Genomic DNA, 17,045 nt, shown 5'->3' with positions numbered 1-17,045 from the left:
ACAGACCGAATTATAAACTGAATTATAGACTGAATTATAAACTCAATTATAGACTGAATTAAAGACTCTCCTCTCCTCTCCTCTCCTCTCCTCTCCTCTCCTCTCATCTCCTCTCCTCTCCTCTCCTCTCCTCTCCTCTCTTCTCCTCTCCTCTCCATCTCCTCTCCTCTCCTCACCTCTCCTCCCCTCCTCTCCACCTCCTCTCCTCTCCTCTCACCTCCTCTTCTCTCCTCTCCTCTCCCCTCCTCCCCATCTCCTCTCCCCGCCTCTCCTCCTACCTCCTCTCCTCTCCCATCTCATCTACTCCACTCTCCTCCCCCTCTCCCCTCCTTCCCCTCTATCCTCTTCTCCTCTCTTCTCCTCTCCTATCCCCCCTCTCCCCTCCTCTCCTCTCTTCTCCTCTCCTCTCCACCTCTCTTCACCTCTCTCCCCACTTCTCTTCCCCCATCTCTCCTCCCTACCTCCTCTCCTCCCCTCCTCTCCCCTCCCCTCTCTCCCCTCCTCTCCCCTCTTTGCCTCCCCATCTCCTCTCCCCTCCACTTCTCCTCTACCCTCTCCTCCCCCTTCTTTCCTCCCCACCTCCTCTCATCTCCTCACCCCTCTCCTCCACTCTTCTCTCTCCCCTCCCCTCCCCTCCCCTCCCCTTTTCCTTCCTTCCTTCCCCTCCCATCCCCTCCTCACCCCAACCTATGACAAGTCTCACAGTAACTTTGAAAGCCAGACTATAGCTAAAAATCTCAGGGCTAAGAAGTATTCAAATGACCCTACCTGAACACACAATGCTTTGCAAAGAGGGCTGCCTTGACAAACGCAGCACTAACCTTTCCAATCGCGCTCATGCAAATTACCTCATCCTACTGGCCCGGAGACAGACAGGCTCTGAGCATGCCAGGGCAAACGTTGTGGAACGTTCCCATAGAATGCCTCATCAATGGCATCCTATTCTCTATAGTGCACTACATTAGACCAGAGCCCAATGGCATCCTATTCTCTACAGTGCACTATATTAGACCAGAGCCCAATGGCACCCTATTCTCTATAGTGCACTACATTAGACCAGAGCCCAATGGCACCCTATTCTCTACAGTGCACTACTTTAGACCAGAGCCCAATTTCACCCTATTCCCTATTATAGTGCACTTTAGACTAGAGCCCTATGGCGCCCTATTCCCTATATAGCACACTACTTTAGACCAGAGCCCTATGGCACCCTATTCCCTATATATAGTGCACTACTTTAGGCCAGAGCCCTATGGCACCCTATTCCCTATATATAGTGCACTACTTTAGACCAGAGCCCTATGGCACCCTATTCCCTATATATAGTGCACTACTTTAGACCAGAGCCCTATGGCACCCTATTCCCTATATAGCGCACTACTTTTGTACAGGGCCCATGGGGTGCGATTTGGGACACAGGCTTAGAACTATACCACATAGAATAAACTTGGCAAGTTAACATGTAAAATAAGGAATTCGGTCAGTTCTAGTCATGACTTTTCTATCTGCAGAGGTCCTAATGTGGTGGATTTAACACCAGGTATGTGACCCGCTGGAGCAGAGGGAGTTACCTCGGAAGTGTGTGTGTCTGTCTGTCTGTCTGTCTGTGTGCCTGCCTGCCTGTCTGTCTGTCTGTCTGTGTGTGTCTGTCTGTGCGTGCGCGCGCGTGTGTGCGTGTGTGTGTGTTAGTCAGGACTTTATCAAGATGTAGTTTTTAATACTGCCCTCTAGGGAGAAGAAAAACACCAGACTTTAACTTTGGCCAATAGAAAGCCATGCCTGAGTGTCTCACAGCAGGTGGCACTCAGGTGTGTGTGCTGCAGGGAAATGCATCCAGGCAACAGGTACCTTAAGATGAACTAACTAGCTAACTGTAAGTCTGGATAAGCATCTGCTTGATGACTCAAATGTTAATGTATTGTAGGCACAGTATGAGTCATACACTATGAAACGTTTTTAAAAATGTTTTATTAATTTACATAATTCGGATGCGTTTTGTTTAATTAACATGATCAGAATAACACTTTTTATGTTGGAATCTAAGCAAAATAAAAGGTCATAAAAGCCTAATTAAAGGTAATCGTGTTTAATGAGATTTGTTTAAAAAAAAAAGTTTGCTTGTGTCAAACAATCTAACCCTAACCATGATAGTGTTTTAAAGATGTTAGGTCCCTGAGTAATTTCAGGACTAATGAGTACCTGCCTATAACCTCTACTATAAAACGATGTAAAGTTTCACTACGTGCGCGGTCTCCACGCCGCGTGCGAAGTTCTGTTCAGTGTGTTGACCCCATCACGCGAGGATGAGTGACCGGTGTGTGTTTAGGGGTGACGGTAATTGTAAGTGACCGAGACAACACGATAGCGTATCGGGAAGAACAATAAACTATGAGAACACACATTCATACACGTAAGTGTGACCATCGGACTCCTCTCCTCTAGGCCACACTGAAGAGACGGGCCTGAGATTAGATCATGGTTATGTGGGTTTACAAACAAAAAAAACTTGACTTCTAGTTTTGTGTTTATGAGGAAAAACCGGTTGTCCCAGACTGGCTTGTTTTTAATGGACCTGTAAAAACACACATTTAGATCAAAGTAATATCCACAGTGTGACAATGAACTTAAACCCAGACACGTTGCCCGAGTGATAATGAGAATATGGTGCTATCTGAAGGTAGTGAACAGAGCATGTCATTTCACCTCAAAGTGAAAGTGAACGATTTATGGTGACTGATATCTCATCATTAGGCTACAACAGCGCTCTCCCCACTGACATAAAGTCACACACATAATTTACCACTACTTTTCAAAAACTCCCTCATTTTGATCAATACCCGATATGAACTGGCTACAATAGCCTAGTTATAAATAGGTAACTACGATCTAATTATACATCATTATAAACTTCATTTCATTAATAGAGCATTTTTCCCTATTGACATTAGACACAAAGAATCGACCACTGCTGTTGACAAACTCACTAATTTATTTGAGGCCTTAGCCTATCAATACGCGTTATGAAATAGGTTACAGTAGCCTAGGAATAGACTACGATCATGAAGTGACATGAATGACTCATCTCACGATACAAGAGCAACGTTACCCTTCATTTAGGACACAAAGTGTTTTGTACCACTGCCGTTCAAAAAAAGCACCAGGCTTAATCATTTGAGGCGTTATCAATACGACGCAAGATCGATATGAATAGAGGTGGTAGCCTACTTCAGTAACACGATAAATAATCAAATGACTGCAGCAGCCCAGCAACAGGCAGAGAGAGGAGAAAAATAAACCATCATGCCACCTTGCTTCACCTCGCGGTCCACTCAACTCCATGCCAAAACATTAAGTCCACAATTGTTTACATTGTCGTCAGATACAATAACCCCCCGTTCCCTGTCCACAATTTACTCTTTTTTTTCTCCAAGAAAAACTAGAGTGAACCTCTTGAAAAGTAGCGACAGAGTTTAAGCGCGGAAAGAGTAAGGAATACGCGCCTATGTCAGGGCGCCAAACGGAGCGAGTTGCAGGAGGAGGAGGAGGTAGGGAGGAGGAGGGGCTATAGCGGGACTCGTGGCTTTCCGCTCTGTTTACAAGCCTGCGTGATCCTTCACTATTTTAATGTCAACCTGCTCCTTCTTCCTCGGCAGACAGGAGAGACAGTCAGAACAGAACGGCACCGCAGCGCTCCGAGAGGACACGGACATCGAGTTGCTCTCTACAGAAACTACCCTTCGCATGGCCAGGCGGCCAAGACACAGGTAGAATAACTACAAATACTACAGAAGCTGCTGTCGGGGCTTTTAGATGGACTATCATTTAATTTATCTGTGTCTCTCAACAACTGCGTTAACATTTAAAATTATGTGTCGATTTCCTGCATGTGGATTGTTGCGGTTGGAGTTAGAAGTTGTTTAAAAACGTTATTTTGTGCTGCTAACAGAGAGAGAGATTTTATTTTTGAGAGGATATGTAGTTTTGTTCTGTCTTGCTCAGATAACAGGTGCTAGTAGTCATCTGGCATGTGTTCGCCTCACGCTCCTTCGCTGCGCTAGTGTGATGACACTCTCTCTCTGCCTCTCTCTCTCTCTCTCTCTCTCTCTGCCTCTCTCCCTCTCTGCCTCTCTCTCTCTGCCTCTCTCTCTCTCCCTCTCTCCCTCTCTCTCTCTCTCTCTCTGCCTCTCTCTCTCTCTCTCTCTCTCTCTCTGCCTCTCTCTCTCTGAGGTTGCTGCAGCATCCCTGAAAAAAGCATAAATAAATAAAAAATACAATATTTTCCATACCACTATTTTGTCCACTGTAGAATATAGTGAAGACATCACAACAATGAAATATGTAATCATGTAACAAATCAAAATATATTTTATATTTGAGATTCTTCAAAGAGTCTTGAAGGAGAGTCTTGAAGGAGTTCCCACATATGCTGAGCACTTGTTGGCTGCTTTTCCTTCAGCAGCAAAGCATTCCTACTCCATCACACCTTCTCCTCCATGCTTCACAGTGCGATACACACATGCGGAGATCATCCGTTCACCTACTCTGCGTCTCACAAAGACACTGCAGTTGGATTCAAAAATCTCACATTTGGACTCATCAGACCAAAGGACAAATTTCCCCCGGTCTAATGTCCATTGCTCGTGTTTCTTGGCCCAAGCAAGTCTCTTCTTCTTATTGGTGTCCTTTAGTAGTGGTTTCTTTGCAGCAAATTGACCCTGAAGGTCTGATTCACACAGTCTCCTCTGAACAGTTGATGTTGAGATGTGTCTGTTACTTGAACTCTGTGAAGCATTTATTTGGGCTGCAATTTCTGAGGCTGATAACTCTAATGAACTTATCCTCTGCAGCAGAGGTAACTCTGGGTCTTCCATTCCTGTTGCGGTCCTCATGAGAGCCAGTTTCATCATAGCGCTTGATGGTTTTTGTGACTGCACTTGAAGAAACTTTTAAAGTTCTTGACATTTTCCTTATTGACTGACCTTCATGTCGTAAAGTAATGATGGACTGTTGTTTCTCTTTGCTTATTTGAGCTGTTCTTGCCATAATATGGACCCGGACCTGGTATTTACCAAATAGGGCTATCTTCTGTATACCACCCCTACCTTGTCACAACTGATTAGCATCAAACACATTAAGAAGAAAATAAATTCCATAAATTACTTTTAACAAAGCACACCTGTTAAATAAAATGCATTCCAGGTGACTACCTCATAAAGCTGGTTGAGAGAATTCCAAGAGTGTTGAAAGCTGTCATCAAGGCAAAGGGTGGCTACTTTGAAGAATCTCAATTTTAAAATATATTTGGTTTTGTTTAACACTTTTTTGGTTACTAAATGACTCCATATATGTTATTGCATAGTTATGATGTAATCATCCCGTAGTCGCCTCTTCACTGTTGACGTTGAGACTGGTGTTTTGAGGGTACTATTTAAAGAAGCTGCCAGTTGAGGACTTTCGAAGGCGTCTGTTTCTCAAAATACGAGATCTTCAGTTTCTTGGCGATTTCTCACATGAAATAGCCCTCATTTCTCAGAACAAGAATAGACTGATGAGTTTCAGAAGAAAGGTCTTTGTTTCTGGCCATTTTGAGCCTGTAATCGAACCCACAAATGCTGATGCTCCAGATACTCAACTAGTCTAAAGAAGGCCAGTTTTATTGCTTCTTTAATCAGCACAACAGTTTTCATCTGTGCTAGCATAATTGCAAAAGGGTTTTCTAATGATCAATTTGCCTTTTAAAATGATAAACTTGGATTAGCTAACACAACGTGCCATTGGAACACAGGAGTGATGGTTGCTGATAATGGGACTCTGTACGTCTATGTAGATATTCCATTAAAAATCAGCCGTTTCCAGCTACAATAGTCATTTACAACATTAACAATGTCTACACTGTATTTCTGATCAATTTGATGCAATTTTAATGGACAAAAAACACTGTGGGTTACTGTTCTCCTTTATCCTGTAGTAAACACACACTGTGGGTTACTGTTCTCCTTTATCCTGTAGTAAACACACACCGTGGGTTACTGTTCTCCTTTATCCTGTAGTAAACACACACCGTGGGTTACTGTTCTCCTTTATCCTGTAGTAAACACACACCGTGGGTTACTGTTCTCCTTTATCCTGTAGTAAACACACACCGTGGGTTACTGTTCTCCTTTATCCTGTAGTAAACACACACCGTGGGTTACTGTTCTCCTTTATCCTGTAGTAAACACACACCATGGGTTACTGTTCTCCTTTATCCTGTAGTAAACACACACCGTGGGTTACTGTTCTCCTTTATCCTGTAGTAAACACACATTGTGGGTTGCTGTTCTCCTTTACTGTCACTCAAAGGAGTCTTTCTGGCTTCCACCTTGTTCTGGCATCTTATTGGCTCTGGGTTGGAGGTGATATTGTTTATCTGTGTGTGTGTTTTGCTGACTGTGTGTGTGTGTGTGTGTGTGTGTGTGTGTGTGTGTGTGTGTGTGTGTGTGTGTGTGTGTACCTGGAGCAGGTCTGAACAGGACCACGACAGGGTCATGTTAATATGATCAGGTGTACCTGTACCTGCCGTGCCAGATCACCTGGGGTTTCTGTGGAAACCAAAAACACCACAACCAGTTTGTCAGAGTGTGTGTGTGTGTTCGCTTGTATAGACTGACTGCACTCTACCCTGCTAAAATGACTGGTTCTGTTACCCTGTTACCACCCTACCCTGCTATAATGACTGGTTATGTTACCCTGTTACCACCCTACCCTGCTAAAATGACTGGTTCTGTTACCCTGTTACCACCCTACCCTGCTATAATGACTGGTTCTGTTACCCTGTTACCACCCTACCCTGTTATAATGACTGGTTCTGTTACCCTGCTATAATGACTGATTCTGTTACCCTGTTACCACCCTACCCTGCTATAATGACTGGTTCTGTTACCCTGTTACCACCCTACCCTGCTATAATGACTGGTTCTGTTACCCTGCTATAATGACTGGTTCTGTTACCACTCTACCCTGCTATAATGACTGGTTCTGTTACCCTGTTACCACTCTACCCTGCTTTAATGACTGGTTCTGTTACCCTGTTACTACCCTACCCTGCTATAATGACTTGTTCTGTTACCCTGTTACCACCCTACCCTGCTATAATGACTGGTTATGTTACCCTGTTACCACCCTACCCTGCTAAAATGACTGGTTCTGTTACCCTGTTACCATCCTACCCTGCTATAATGACTGGTTCTGTTACCCTGTTACCACCCTACCCTGCTATAATGACTGGTTCTGTTACCCTGCTATAATGACTGGTTCTGTTACCCTGTTACCACCCTACCCTGCTATAATGACTGGTTCTGTTACCACTCTACCCTGCTATAATGACTGGTTCTGTTACCCTGTTACCACTCTACCCTGCTTTAATGACTGGTTCTGTTACCCTGTTACTACCCTACCCTGCTATAATGACTTGTTCTGTTACCCTGTTACCACCCTACCCTGCTATAATGACTGGTTATGTTACCCTGTTACCACCCTACCCTGCTAAAATGACTGGTTCTGTTACCCTGTTACCATCATACCCTGCTATAATGACTGGTTATGCTACCCTGCTATATTGACTGGTTCTGTTACCCTGTTACCACCCTACCCTGCTATAATGACTGGTTCTGTTACCCTGTTACCACCCTACCCTGCTATAATGACTGGTTCTGTTACCCTGCTATAATGACTGGTTCTGTTACCCTGTTACCACCCTACCTGCTATAATGACTGGTTCTGTTACCCTGTTACCACCCTACCCTGCTATAATGACTGGTTCTGTTACCCTGCTATAATGACTGGTTCTGTTACCCTGTTACCACCCTACCCTGCTATAATGACTGGTTCTGTTACCCTGTTACCACCCTACCCTGCTATAATGACTGGTTCTGTTACCCTTCTATAATGACTGGTTCTGTTACCCTGCTATAATGACTGGTTCTGTTACCCTGCTATAATGACTGGTTCTGTTACCTTGCTATAATGAATGGTTCTGTTACCCTGTTACCACCCGACCCTGCTATAATGACTGGTTCTGTTACCCTACCCTGCTATAATGACTGGTTCTGTTACCCTGCTATAATTCCTGGTTCTGTTACCCTGTTACCACCCTACCCTGCTATAATGACTGGTTCTGTTACCCTGCTATAATGACTAGTTATGTTACTCTGTTACCACCCTACCCTGCTATAATTTAGTTAGGCCCAATTATCACCCTATCCCCTATACGTAGTGCTCTACTTTTGACCAGAGACCTGTGGGTAGTGTACTTTATATATGAACTAGTGTGTCATTTGGGGCTCACATAAATCTGCTCCTTGTTTAATCTATTTAGTTAATTCCGTCATCCAGGTTAGGGTTAGTTCAGTCACCCAGGTTAGGGTTAGTTCAGTCACCTAGGTTAGGGTTAGTTCAGTCACCCAGGTTAGGGTTAGTTCAGTCACCCAGGTTAGGGTTAGTTCAGTCACCCGGGTTAGGGTTAATTCAGTCACTCATGTTAGGGTTAGTTCAGTCACCCAGTTTAGTGTTAGTTCAGTCACCCAGGTTAGGGTTAGTTCAGTCACTCAGGTTAGGGTTAGTTCAGTCACTCAGGTTAGGGTTAGTTCAGTCACTCAGGTTAAGGTTAGTTCAGTCACCCGGGTTGGGGTTAATTCAGTCACCCAGGTTAGGGTTAATTCAGTCACCCAGGTTAGGGTTAGTTCAGTCACCCGGGTTAGGGTTAGTTCAGTCACCTGGGTTAGGGTTTGTTCAATCACCCGGGTTAGGGTTAGTTCAGTCACCCAGGTTAGGGTTAGTTCAGTCACCCAGGTTAGGGTTAGTTCAGTCACCCAGGTTAGGGTTAGTTCAGTCACCCAGGTTAGGGTTAGTTCAGTCACCCAGGTTAGGGTTAGTTCAGTCACTCAGGTTAGGGTTAGTTCAGTCACTCAGGTTAGGGTTAGGGTTAGTTCAGTCACCCATGTTAGGGTTAGGGTTAGTTCAGTCAGCCGGGTTAGGGTTAGTTCAGTCACTCAGGTTAGGTTAAGTTCAGTCACTCAGGTTAGGGTCAGTTCAGTCACCCAGGTTAGGGTTAGGGTTAGTTAAGTCACTCAGGTTAGGGTTAGTTCAGTCACCCAGGTTAGGGTTAGGGTTAGTTCAGTCACTCAGGTTAGGGTTAGTTCAGTCACCCAGGTTAGGGTTAGGGTTAGTTCAGTCACTCAGGTTAGGGTTAGTTCAGTCACCCAGGTTAGGGTTAGGGTTAGTTGAGTCACTCAGGTTAGGGTTAGTTCAGTCACCCAGGTTAGGGTTAATTCAGTCACCCGGATTAGGGTTAGTTCAGTCACCCAGGTTAGGGTTAGTTCAGTCACCCAGGTTAGGGTTAATTCAGTCACCCAGGTTAGGGTTAGTTCAGTCACCCAGGTTAGGGTTAGTTCAGTCACCTGGGTTAGGGTTAGTTCAGTCACCCGGGTTAGGGTTAGTTCAGTCACCCAGGTTAGGGTTAGTTCAGTCACTCAGGTTAGGGTTAGTTCAGTCACCCAGGTTAGGGTTAGTTCAGTCACTCAGGTTAGGGTTAGTTCAGTCACCCAGGTTAGGGTTAGTTCAGTCACTCAGGTTAGGGTTAGTTCAGTCACCCAGGTTAGGGTTAGTTCAGTCACTCAGGTTAGGGTTAGTTCAGTCACCTGGGTTAGGGTTAGGGTTAGTTCAGTCACCCAGGTTAGGGTTAGGGTTAGTTGAGTCACTCAGGTTAGGGTTAGTTCAGTCACCCAGGTTAGGGTTAATTCAGTCACCCGGATTAGGGTTAGTTCAGTCACCCAGGTTAGGGTTAGTTCAGTCACCCAGGTTAGGGTTAATTCAGTCACCCAGGTTAGGGTTAGTTCAGTCACCCAGGTTAGGGTTAGTTCAGTCACCTGGGTTAGGGTTAGTTCAGTCACCCGGGTTAGGGTTAGTTCAGTCACCCAGGTTAGGGTTAGTTCAGTCACTCAGGTTAGGGTTAGTTCAGTCACCCAGGTTAGGGTTAGTTCAGTCACTCAGGTTAGGGTTAGTTCAGTCACCCAGGTTAGGGTTAGTTCAGTCACTCAGGTTAGGGTTAGTTCAGTCACCTGGGTTAGGGTTAGTTCAGTCACCTGGGTTAGGGTTAGGGTTAGTTCAGTCACCCAGGTTAGGGTTAGGGTTAGTTCAGTCACTCAGGTTAGGGTTAGTTCAGTCACTCAGGTTAGGGTAAGTTCAGTCACTCAGGTTAGGGTTAGTTCAGTCACCCAGGTTATGGTTAGGGTTAGTTAAGTCACTCAGGTTAGGGTTAGTTCAGTCACCCAGGTTAGGGTTAGTTCAGTCACCCAGGTTAGGGTTAGTTCAGTCACCCAGGTTAGGGTTAATTCAGTCACCCAGGTTAGGGTTAGTTCAGTCACCCGGGTTAGGGTTAGTTCAGTCACCTGGGTTAGGGTTAGTTCAGTCACCCAGGTTAGGGTTAGTTCAGTCACTCAGGTTAGGGTTAGTTCAGTCACTCAGGTTAGGGTTAGTTCAGTCACCCAGGTTAGGGTTAGTTCAGTCACTCAGGTTAGGGTTAGTTCAGTCACCTGGGTTAGGGTTAGTTCAGTCACCTGGGTTAGGGTTAGTTCAGTCACCCAGGTTAGGGTTAGGGTTAGTTCAGTCACCCGGGTTAGGGTTAGTTCAGTCACCCGGGTTAGGGTTAGTTCAGTCACCTGGGTTAGGGTTAGGGTTAGTTCAGTCACCCGGGTTAGGGTTAGTTCAGTCACCCGGGTTAGTGTTAGTTCAGTCACCTGGGTTAGGGTTAGTTCAGTCACCTGGTTTAGGGTTAGGTTAGTTCAGTCACCCGGGTTAGGGTTAGTTCAGTCACCCGGGTTAGGGTTAGTTCAGTCACCTGGGTTAGGGTTAGTTCAGTCACCCGTGTTAGGGTTAATTCAGTCACCCAGGTTAGGGTTAGTTCAGTCACCCGGGTTAGGGTTAGTTCAGTCACCTGGGTTAGGGTTAGTTCAGTCACCCAGGTTAGGGTTAGTTCAGTCACTCAGGTTAGGGTTAGTTCAGTCACTCAGGTTAGGGTTAGTTCAGTCACCCAGGTTAGGGTTAGTTCAGTCACTCAGGTTAGTTTTAGTTCAGTCACCTGGGTTAGGGTTAGTTCAGTCACCTGGGTTAGGGTTAGGTTTAGTTCAGTCACCCGGGTTAGGGTTAGTTCAGTCACCCACGTTAGGGTTAGTTCAGTCACCCGTGTTAGGGTTAATTCAGTCACTTTAGCACATTCTGCCAACCCGGATGTCCTAGCCGTGTCTGAATCCTGGCTCAGGAAAACCACCAAAAACCCTGAAATTTCCATCCCTAACTATAATATTGTCCGCCAAGATAGAACTGCCAAAGTGGGCGGAGTTAGCCTGCAGAGTTCTGTTTTACTATCCAGGTCTGTACCAAAACAATTCGAGCTTCTAATTCTAAAAATTCACCTTGCTATAGACCACCCTCTGCCTCCAGCTGTGCCCTGGACACCATATGTGAATTGATTGCCCCCCCATCTATTTTCTGAGCTATCTATTTTCGTGCTGCTAGGTGACCTAAACTGGGACATGCTTAACGCCCCGGCCATCCTACAATCTAAGCTAGATGCCCTCAATCTCACACAATTTATCAATGAACCTACTAGGTACAACCCCAAATCCGTAAACACGGGCACCCTCATAGATGTCATCCTAACTAACTCGTCCTCCAAATAAACCTCTGCTGTTTTCAATCAAGATCTCAGCGATCACTGCCTCATTGCCTGCATCCGTAATGGGTCTGCGACCAAACGACCACCCCTCATCACTGTCAAACGCTTCCTAAAACACTTCTGCGAACAGGCCTTTCTAATCGACCTGACCCGGGTATCCTGGAATGACATTGACCTCATCCCGTCAGTAGAGGATGCCTGGTTATTCTTTAAAAGCGCCTTCCTCACCACCTTAAACAAGCATGCCCCATTCAAAAACATTTGAACCAGGAATAGATATAGTCCTTGGTTCACTCCAGACCTGTCTGCCCTTAACCAGCACAAAAACATCCTGTGGCGTTCTGAATTAGCATCGAATAGGGTATACAACTTTTCAGGGAAGTTAGGAACCAATATACACAGGCAGTTAGGAAAGCTAAGGCTTGCATCCTGTAGTACAAACTCAAAAAAGTCCTGGGACACTGTAAAGTCCATGGAGAATAAGAGCACCTCCTCCCAGCTGCCCACTGCACTGAGGCTAGGAAACACTGTGTACTACCAATAAATCCACAATAATTGAGAATTCAATACGCATTTTTCTATGGCTGGCCAAGCAAACAGATTACCGACCATTTTGAATCCCACCGTACCTTCTCCACTATGCAATCTGGTCTCCGAGCTGGTCATGGGTGCACCTCAGCCTCGCTCAAGGTCCTAAACAATATCATAACCGCCATTGATAAGAGACAGTACTGTGCAGCCGTATTCATCAACCTGGCCAAGGCTTTCGACTCTGTCAATCACAACATTCTTATTGGCAGACTCAACAGCCTTGGTTTCTCAAATGATTTCCTCGCTTGGTTCACCAACTACTTCTCAGACAGAGTTCAGTGTGTCAAATCGGAGGGCCTGTTGTCCGGACCTCTGGCAGTCTCTATGGGGGTGCCGCAGGGTTAAATTCTTGGGCCGACTCTCTTCTCTGTAAACATCAATGATGTCGCTCTCTGTCACGTAGCTAGGAGTGGTGGGTGCAGAGTCAGGCGCAGAGAGGTTTAGGGAAAACCGTATTTATTTCCCGGTCACGCCAAAAACAACAGGCAAAATAATGACCGACCCAAACAGGACACCAAACAGTCAGAAAAATAACAAAACACAACCATCCACAAACAGAACAGAGAACAAGCCCACACAAAAGCAGGTGGGCGTAGAAGGCTTAAATAGCCCTGAAACAAACCCCAAACAGGAAACAGGTGAAACCAATTCAGACATAACCAACAGAAAATGAAAAGGGAATCGGTGGCAGCTAGTAGACCGGTGACGACACCCGCCGAGCGTCGCCCGAACAGGAAGAGGAGCTACCTTTGGTGGTCATTCTTTGATCCACCTCCACGCAGACGACACCATTCTGTATACCTCTGGCCCTTCATTGGACACTGTGTTAACTAACCTCCAGATGAGCTTCAATGCCTTCAATGCCTTAAATACAAGTAAAACTAAATGCATGCTCTTCAACCGTTCACAGCTCTCACCTGCCCGCCCGACCAGCATCACTACTCTGGACGGCTCTGACTTAGAATATGTGGACAACTACAAATACCTAGGTGTCTGGTTAGACTGTAAACTCACCTTCCAGACTCACATTAAGCATCTCCAATCCAAAATGAAATCTAGAATCGGCTTCCTATTTCGCAAACAAAGCATCCTTCACTCATGCTGCCAAACATACCCTCGTAAAACTGACCATCCTACCGATCCTCGACTTCGACGATGTCATTTACAAAATAGCCTCCAACACTCTACTCAACAATTTGAATGCAGTCTATCACAGTGCCATCCGTTTTGTCACCAAAGCCCCATATACTACCCACCACTGCGACCTGTACGCTCTCGTTGGCTGGCCCTCGCTTCATACTCGTCGCCAAACCCACTGGCTCCAGGTCATCTACAAGTCTCTGCTAGGTAAAGCCCCGCCTTATCTCAGCTCACTGGTCATCATAGCAGCACCCACCCGTAGCACGCGCTCCAGTAGGTATATCTCAATGGTCACCCCCAAAGCCAAATCTCCTTTGGCTGCCTTTCCTTCCAGTTCTCTGCTGCCAATGACTGGAACGAACTGCAAAATCACTGAAGCTGCCTGTTCAGGACAGATTTTTACCTTGTCAGCTCAGGGATTTGAACTTGCAACCTTACGGTTACTGGTCCAACGCTCTAACCACTAGGCTACCCTGCCACTACCTCCCTTATCCTACCTCATTTTCACATGCTGTTTATAGATTTTTCTACTGTATTATTGATTGTATGTTTGTTTATTCCATGTGTTACTCTGTGTCGAACTGCTTTGTTTTATCTTGGCCAGGTCGCAGTTGCAAATAAGAACTTGTTCTCAACTGGCCTACCTGGTTAAATAAAGGTGAAATAAATCAAATCAAATAAATGTAGTGATGTGTTGTCTCTCTTGTCTTGATGTGTGTTTTGTCCTTAAACAATTATATTGTTCCTCTAATCTCTCTTTCTCTCTCTCTCTCTCTCTCTCTCTCTCTCTCTCTCTCTCTCTCTCTCTCTGTCTCTCTCTCTCTCTCTCTCTCTCTCTCTCTCTCTCTCTCTTTCTCTCTCTCTCTCTCTCTCTCTCTCTCTCTCTCTCTCTCTCTCTCTGTCTCTCTCTCTCTCTCTCTCTCTCTCTCCCTCTCTCTCTCTCTCTCTCTCTCTCTCTCTCTCTCTCTCTCTCTCTCTCTCTCTCTCTCTCTATCTCTCTCTATCTCTCCAGTGTGTATAGTAGTGAAGAAGATGAGGAGGATATTGAGATGTATGAACACGACTACGATGGACCGCTGGCCAAGGAAGCAAAACGCCATCAAGGGAAAACACGCTGGACAAGAGAAGAGGTAAACACAGTTGTTTTGTTTTAGTGTTTTTATTTAATTTATTGTTTTAGTGTTTTATAGTTTTAGTGTTTTTATTTAATTTATTGTTTTAGTGTTTTATAGTTTTAGTGTTTTTATTTAATTTATTGTTTTAGTGTTTTATAGTTTTAGTGTTTTTATTTAATTTATTGTTTTAGTGTTTTATAGTTTTAGTGTTTTTATTTAATTTATTGTTTTAGTGTTTTATAGTTTTAGTGTTTTTATTTAATTTATTGTTTTAGTGTTTTATAGTTTTATTGTTTCAATGTTTTATTATTTTAGTGTTTTAGTGTTGTAGTGTAAAAAAAAAAATGTGTTATTTTAATGTAATTTTTTTACCCTTTAATTTAACCAGGAAAAGCCCATTGAGACACAGAGTCTCTTTTTCAAGGGAGACCTGGCCAAGAAGGCAGCAACAATCAGTACATTACAGAATTAAAACATACAACAATACAACAGACTAGATCCAGATCCAGACTAAAAAAAGCATTTACACTCCTCTGTAACAGAGCCTCCCATCTATATTTTAAATCCATTCAGAGGCACTGACATATCTAGATGAAGCAGGGATTGTAGACTATTCCATTCAGTAGCACTAACACATCTAGATGAAGCATGGATTGTAGACTATTCCATTCAGAGGCACTGACATATCTAGATGAAGCATGGATTGTAGACTATTCCATTCAGTAGCACTAACACATCTAGATGAAGCATGGATTGTAGACTATTCCATTCAGAGGCACTAACATATCTAGATGAATCATGGATTGTAGACTATTCCATTCAGAGTCACTAACATATCTAGATGAAGCATGGATTGTAGACTATTCCATTCAGAGTCACTAACATATCTAGATGAAGCATGGATTGTAGACTATTCCATTCAGAGTCACTAACATATCTAGATGAAGCATGGATTGTAGACTATTCCATTCAGTCACTAACATATCTAGATGAAGCATGGATTGTAGACTATTCCATTGAGAGGCACTAACATATCTAGATGAAGCATGGATTGTAGACTATTCCATTCAGAGTCACTAACACATCTAGATGAAGCATGGATTGTAGACTATTCCATGAGTCTGGTGTTCAAGAAGAGAAGGCAGTCTTGCCTAATACTGTGAATGTCCTGGGGACTTTAAGTAGCAACCACCTAGCAGAACGGGTCTGGTAACTGCTGGTGGTGAAGGAGACCAGACTACAGAGGTAAAGAGGGAGTTTACCAAAAAGGGCTTTGTAGATGAACACATACACATTTATTTTTCTGCCTATATAAAGTGAGGTCCAACCTACCATTTGGTGCAATGGTAGGTGAGTGACTTGGCATTTGTTATAAAGCGCAAGGATGCATAATAAACAGAGTCCAGTCTCTGTCAGACAGAGGAGGCTGCACGCATATACAACAAGTCAACATAGTCAATTACAGAGAGAAAAGTGGCCTGAACAAGCTTCTTTCTAGCCATAAGAGGGAAGCAAGCCTTATTACAAAAATAAAAACCCAATTTCAATTTAAGCTTCCTCACAAGATTATCCACATGAACTTTAAAGGACAACTTGTCATCCAACCATATACCTAGGTATTTGTAGGATTACACTTTTTCAATGGATAAGCCATCAGGTGTGACAATGCTAACCTTCTCTGGCAGAGTTCTAACTCTGGTAAAGGTCATGAATTTAGTTGTTTCTAGTACATTCAAGACCAGTTTGACACCATAAAGGGAGGCCTGCAGCTCTTCAACAGCATGAACCAGAGAAGGAACACATGAATATATGTATGTAACTTTGCTGGTTGCATCCCATTTCACAAATCATTAATCAAAATTGAGAACAACACAGGAGCTAAAATAGAACCCTGGGGGACACCTCTATTAATCTCAAAAAAGTTAGACTTGTGATTGACCAATGTTACTGAGTCTAGCTGGCAGCAATTCATGGTCAACTGAATCAAAGGGCTTTGATAAATCTACAGAGCAGCACAATGTTGCTTTTTAACAAGTGCATTAATGATGTCATGTGCCACTGCCATAGCTGCAGTTGTGGTGCAGTGCCCCAATCTAAAGCCAGACTGAACCCCACTCAGTATGTTATTTTCAATGGAGACTTTTTAAAACTGGGATTTCACTAGGGATTCATAGACTTTGTCTAGGATAGGGAGTTCACTAGGGATTCATAGACTTTGTCCAGGATACAGAGTTAACTAGGGATTCATAGACTTTGTCCAGGATACAGAGTTAACTAGGGGTTCATAGACTTTGTCCAGGATATGGAGTTCACTAGGGATTCATAGACTTTGGCCAGGATAGGGAGTTTAGAGATAGGACGATAGTTATTGGGATCTGAGGGATCTCCTCCCTTTATAGCAGTGGGAGGACACAGGCAGATTTCCAAATTCTGGGTATGGAATTGGTCAAGAGACTCACGTTGAAAATGTGAGCCACAGGTTCAGT

At 44.2% G+C, this 17,045-nt stretch overlaps 1 protein-coding gene across 4 annotated transcripts in view; it reads left to right on the top strand.

Annotated features, from left to right (window-relative positions):
- Window positions 1–3,564: 3,564 nt before the first annotated feature.
- The window catches only part of LOC110516791 (transcriptional activator Myb), a 57,547-nt gene continuing 44,066 nt past the window's right edge, over window positions 3,565–17,045 (top strand). For 2 of the 4 annotated variants that reach the window (XM_090183075.1, XM_090183074.1), the window contains exons 1-2: window positions 3,565–3,764; window positions 14,457–14,574. In XM_090183075.1, the coding sequence (XP_090039201.1) occupies window positions 3,625–3,764; window positions 14,457–14,574 (258 nt within the window). In that variant the 5' untranslated portion in view covers window positions 3,565–3,624. The remainder of the gene's footprint in view (window positions 3,765–14,456; window positions 14,575–17,045) is intronic. The other 2 variants (XM_090183073.1, XM_090183072.1) reach the window with 1 other exon arrangement.

Source organism: Oncorhynchus mykiss, chromosome 8 (assembly GCF_057628025.1).
Source record: "Oncorhynchus mykiss isolate SJ-2025 chromosome 8, ASM5762802v1, whole genome shotgun sequence".
Lineage (NCBI taxonomy): Eukaryota > Metazoa > Chordata > Actinopteri > Salmoniformes > Salmonidae > Oncorhynchus > Oncorhynchus mykiss.
This window is presented reverse-complemented; position numbering and strand designations above follow the sequence as displayed.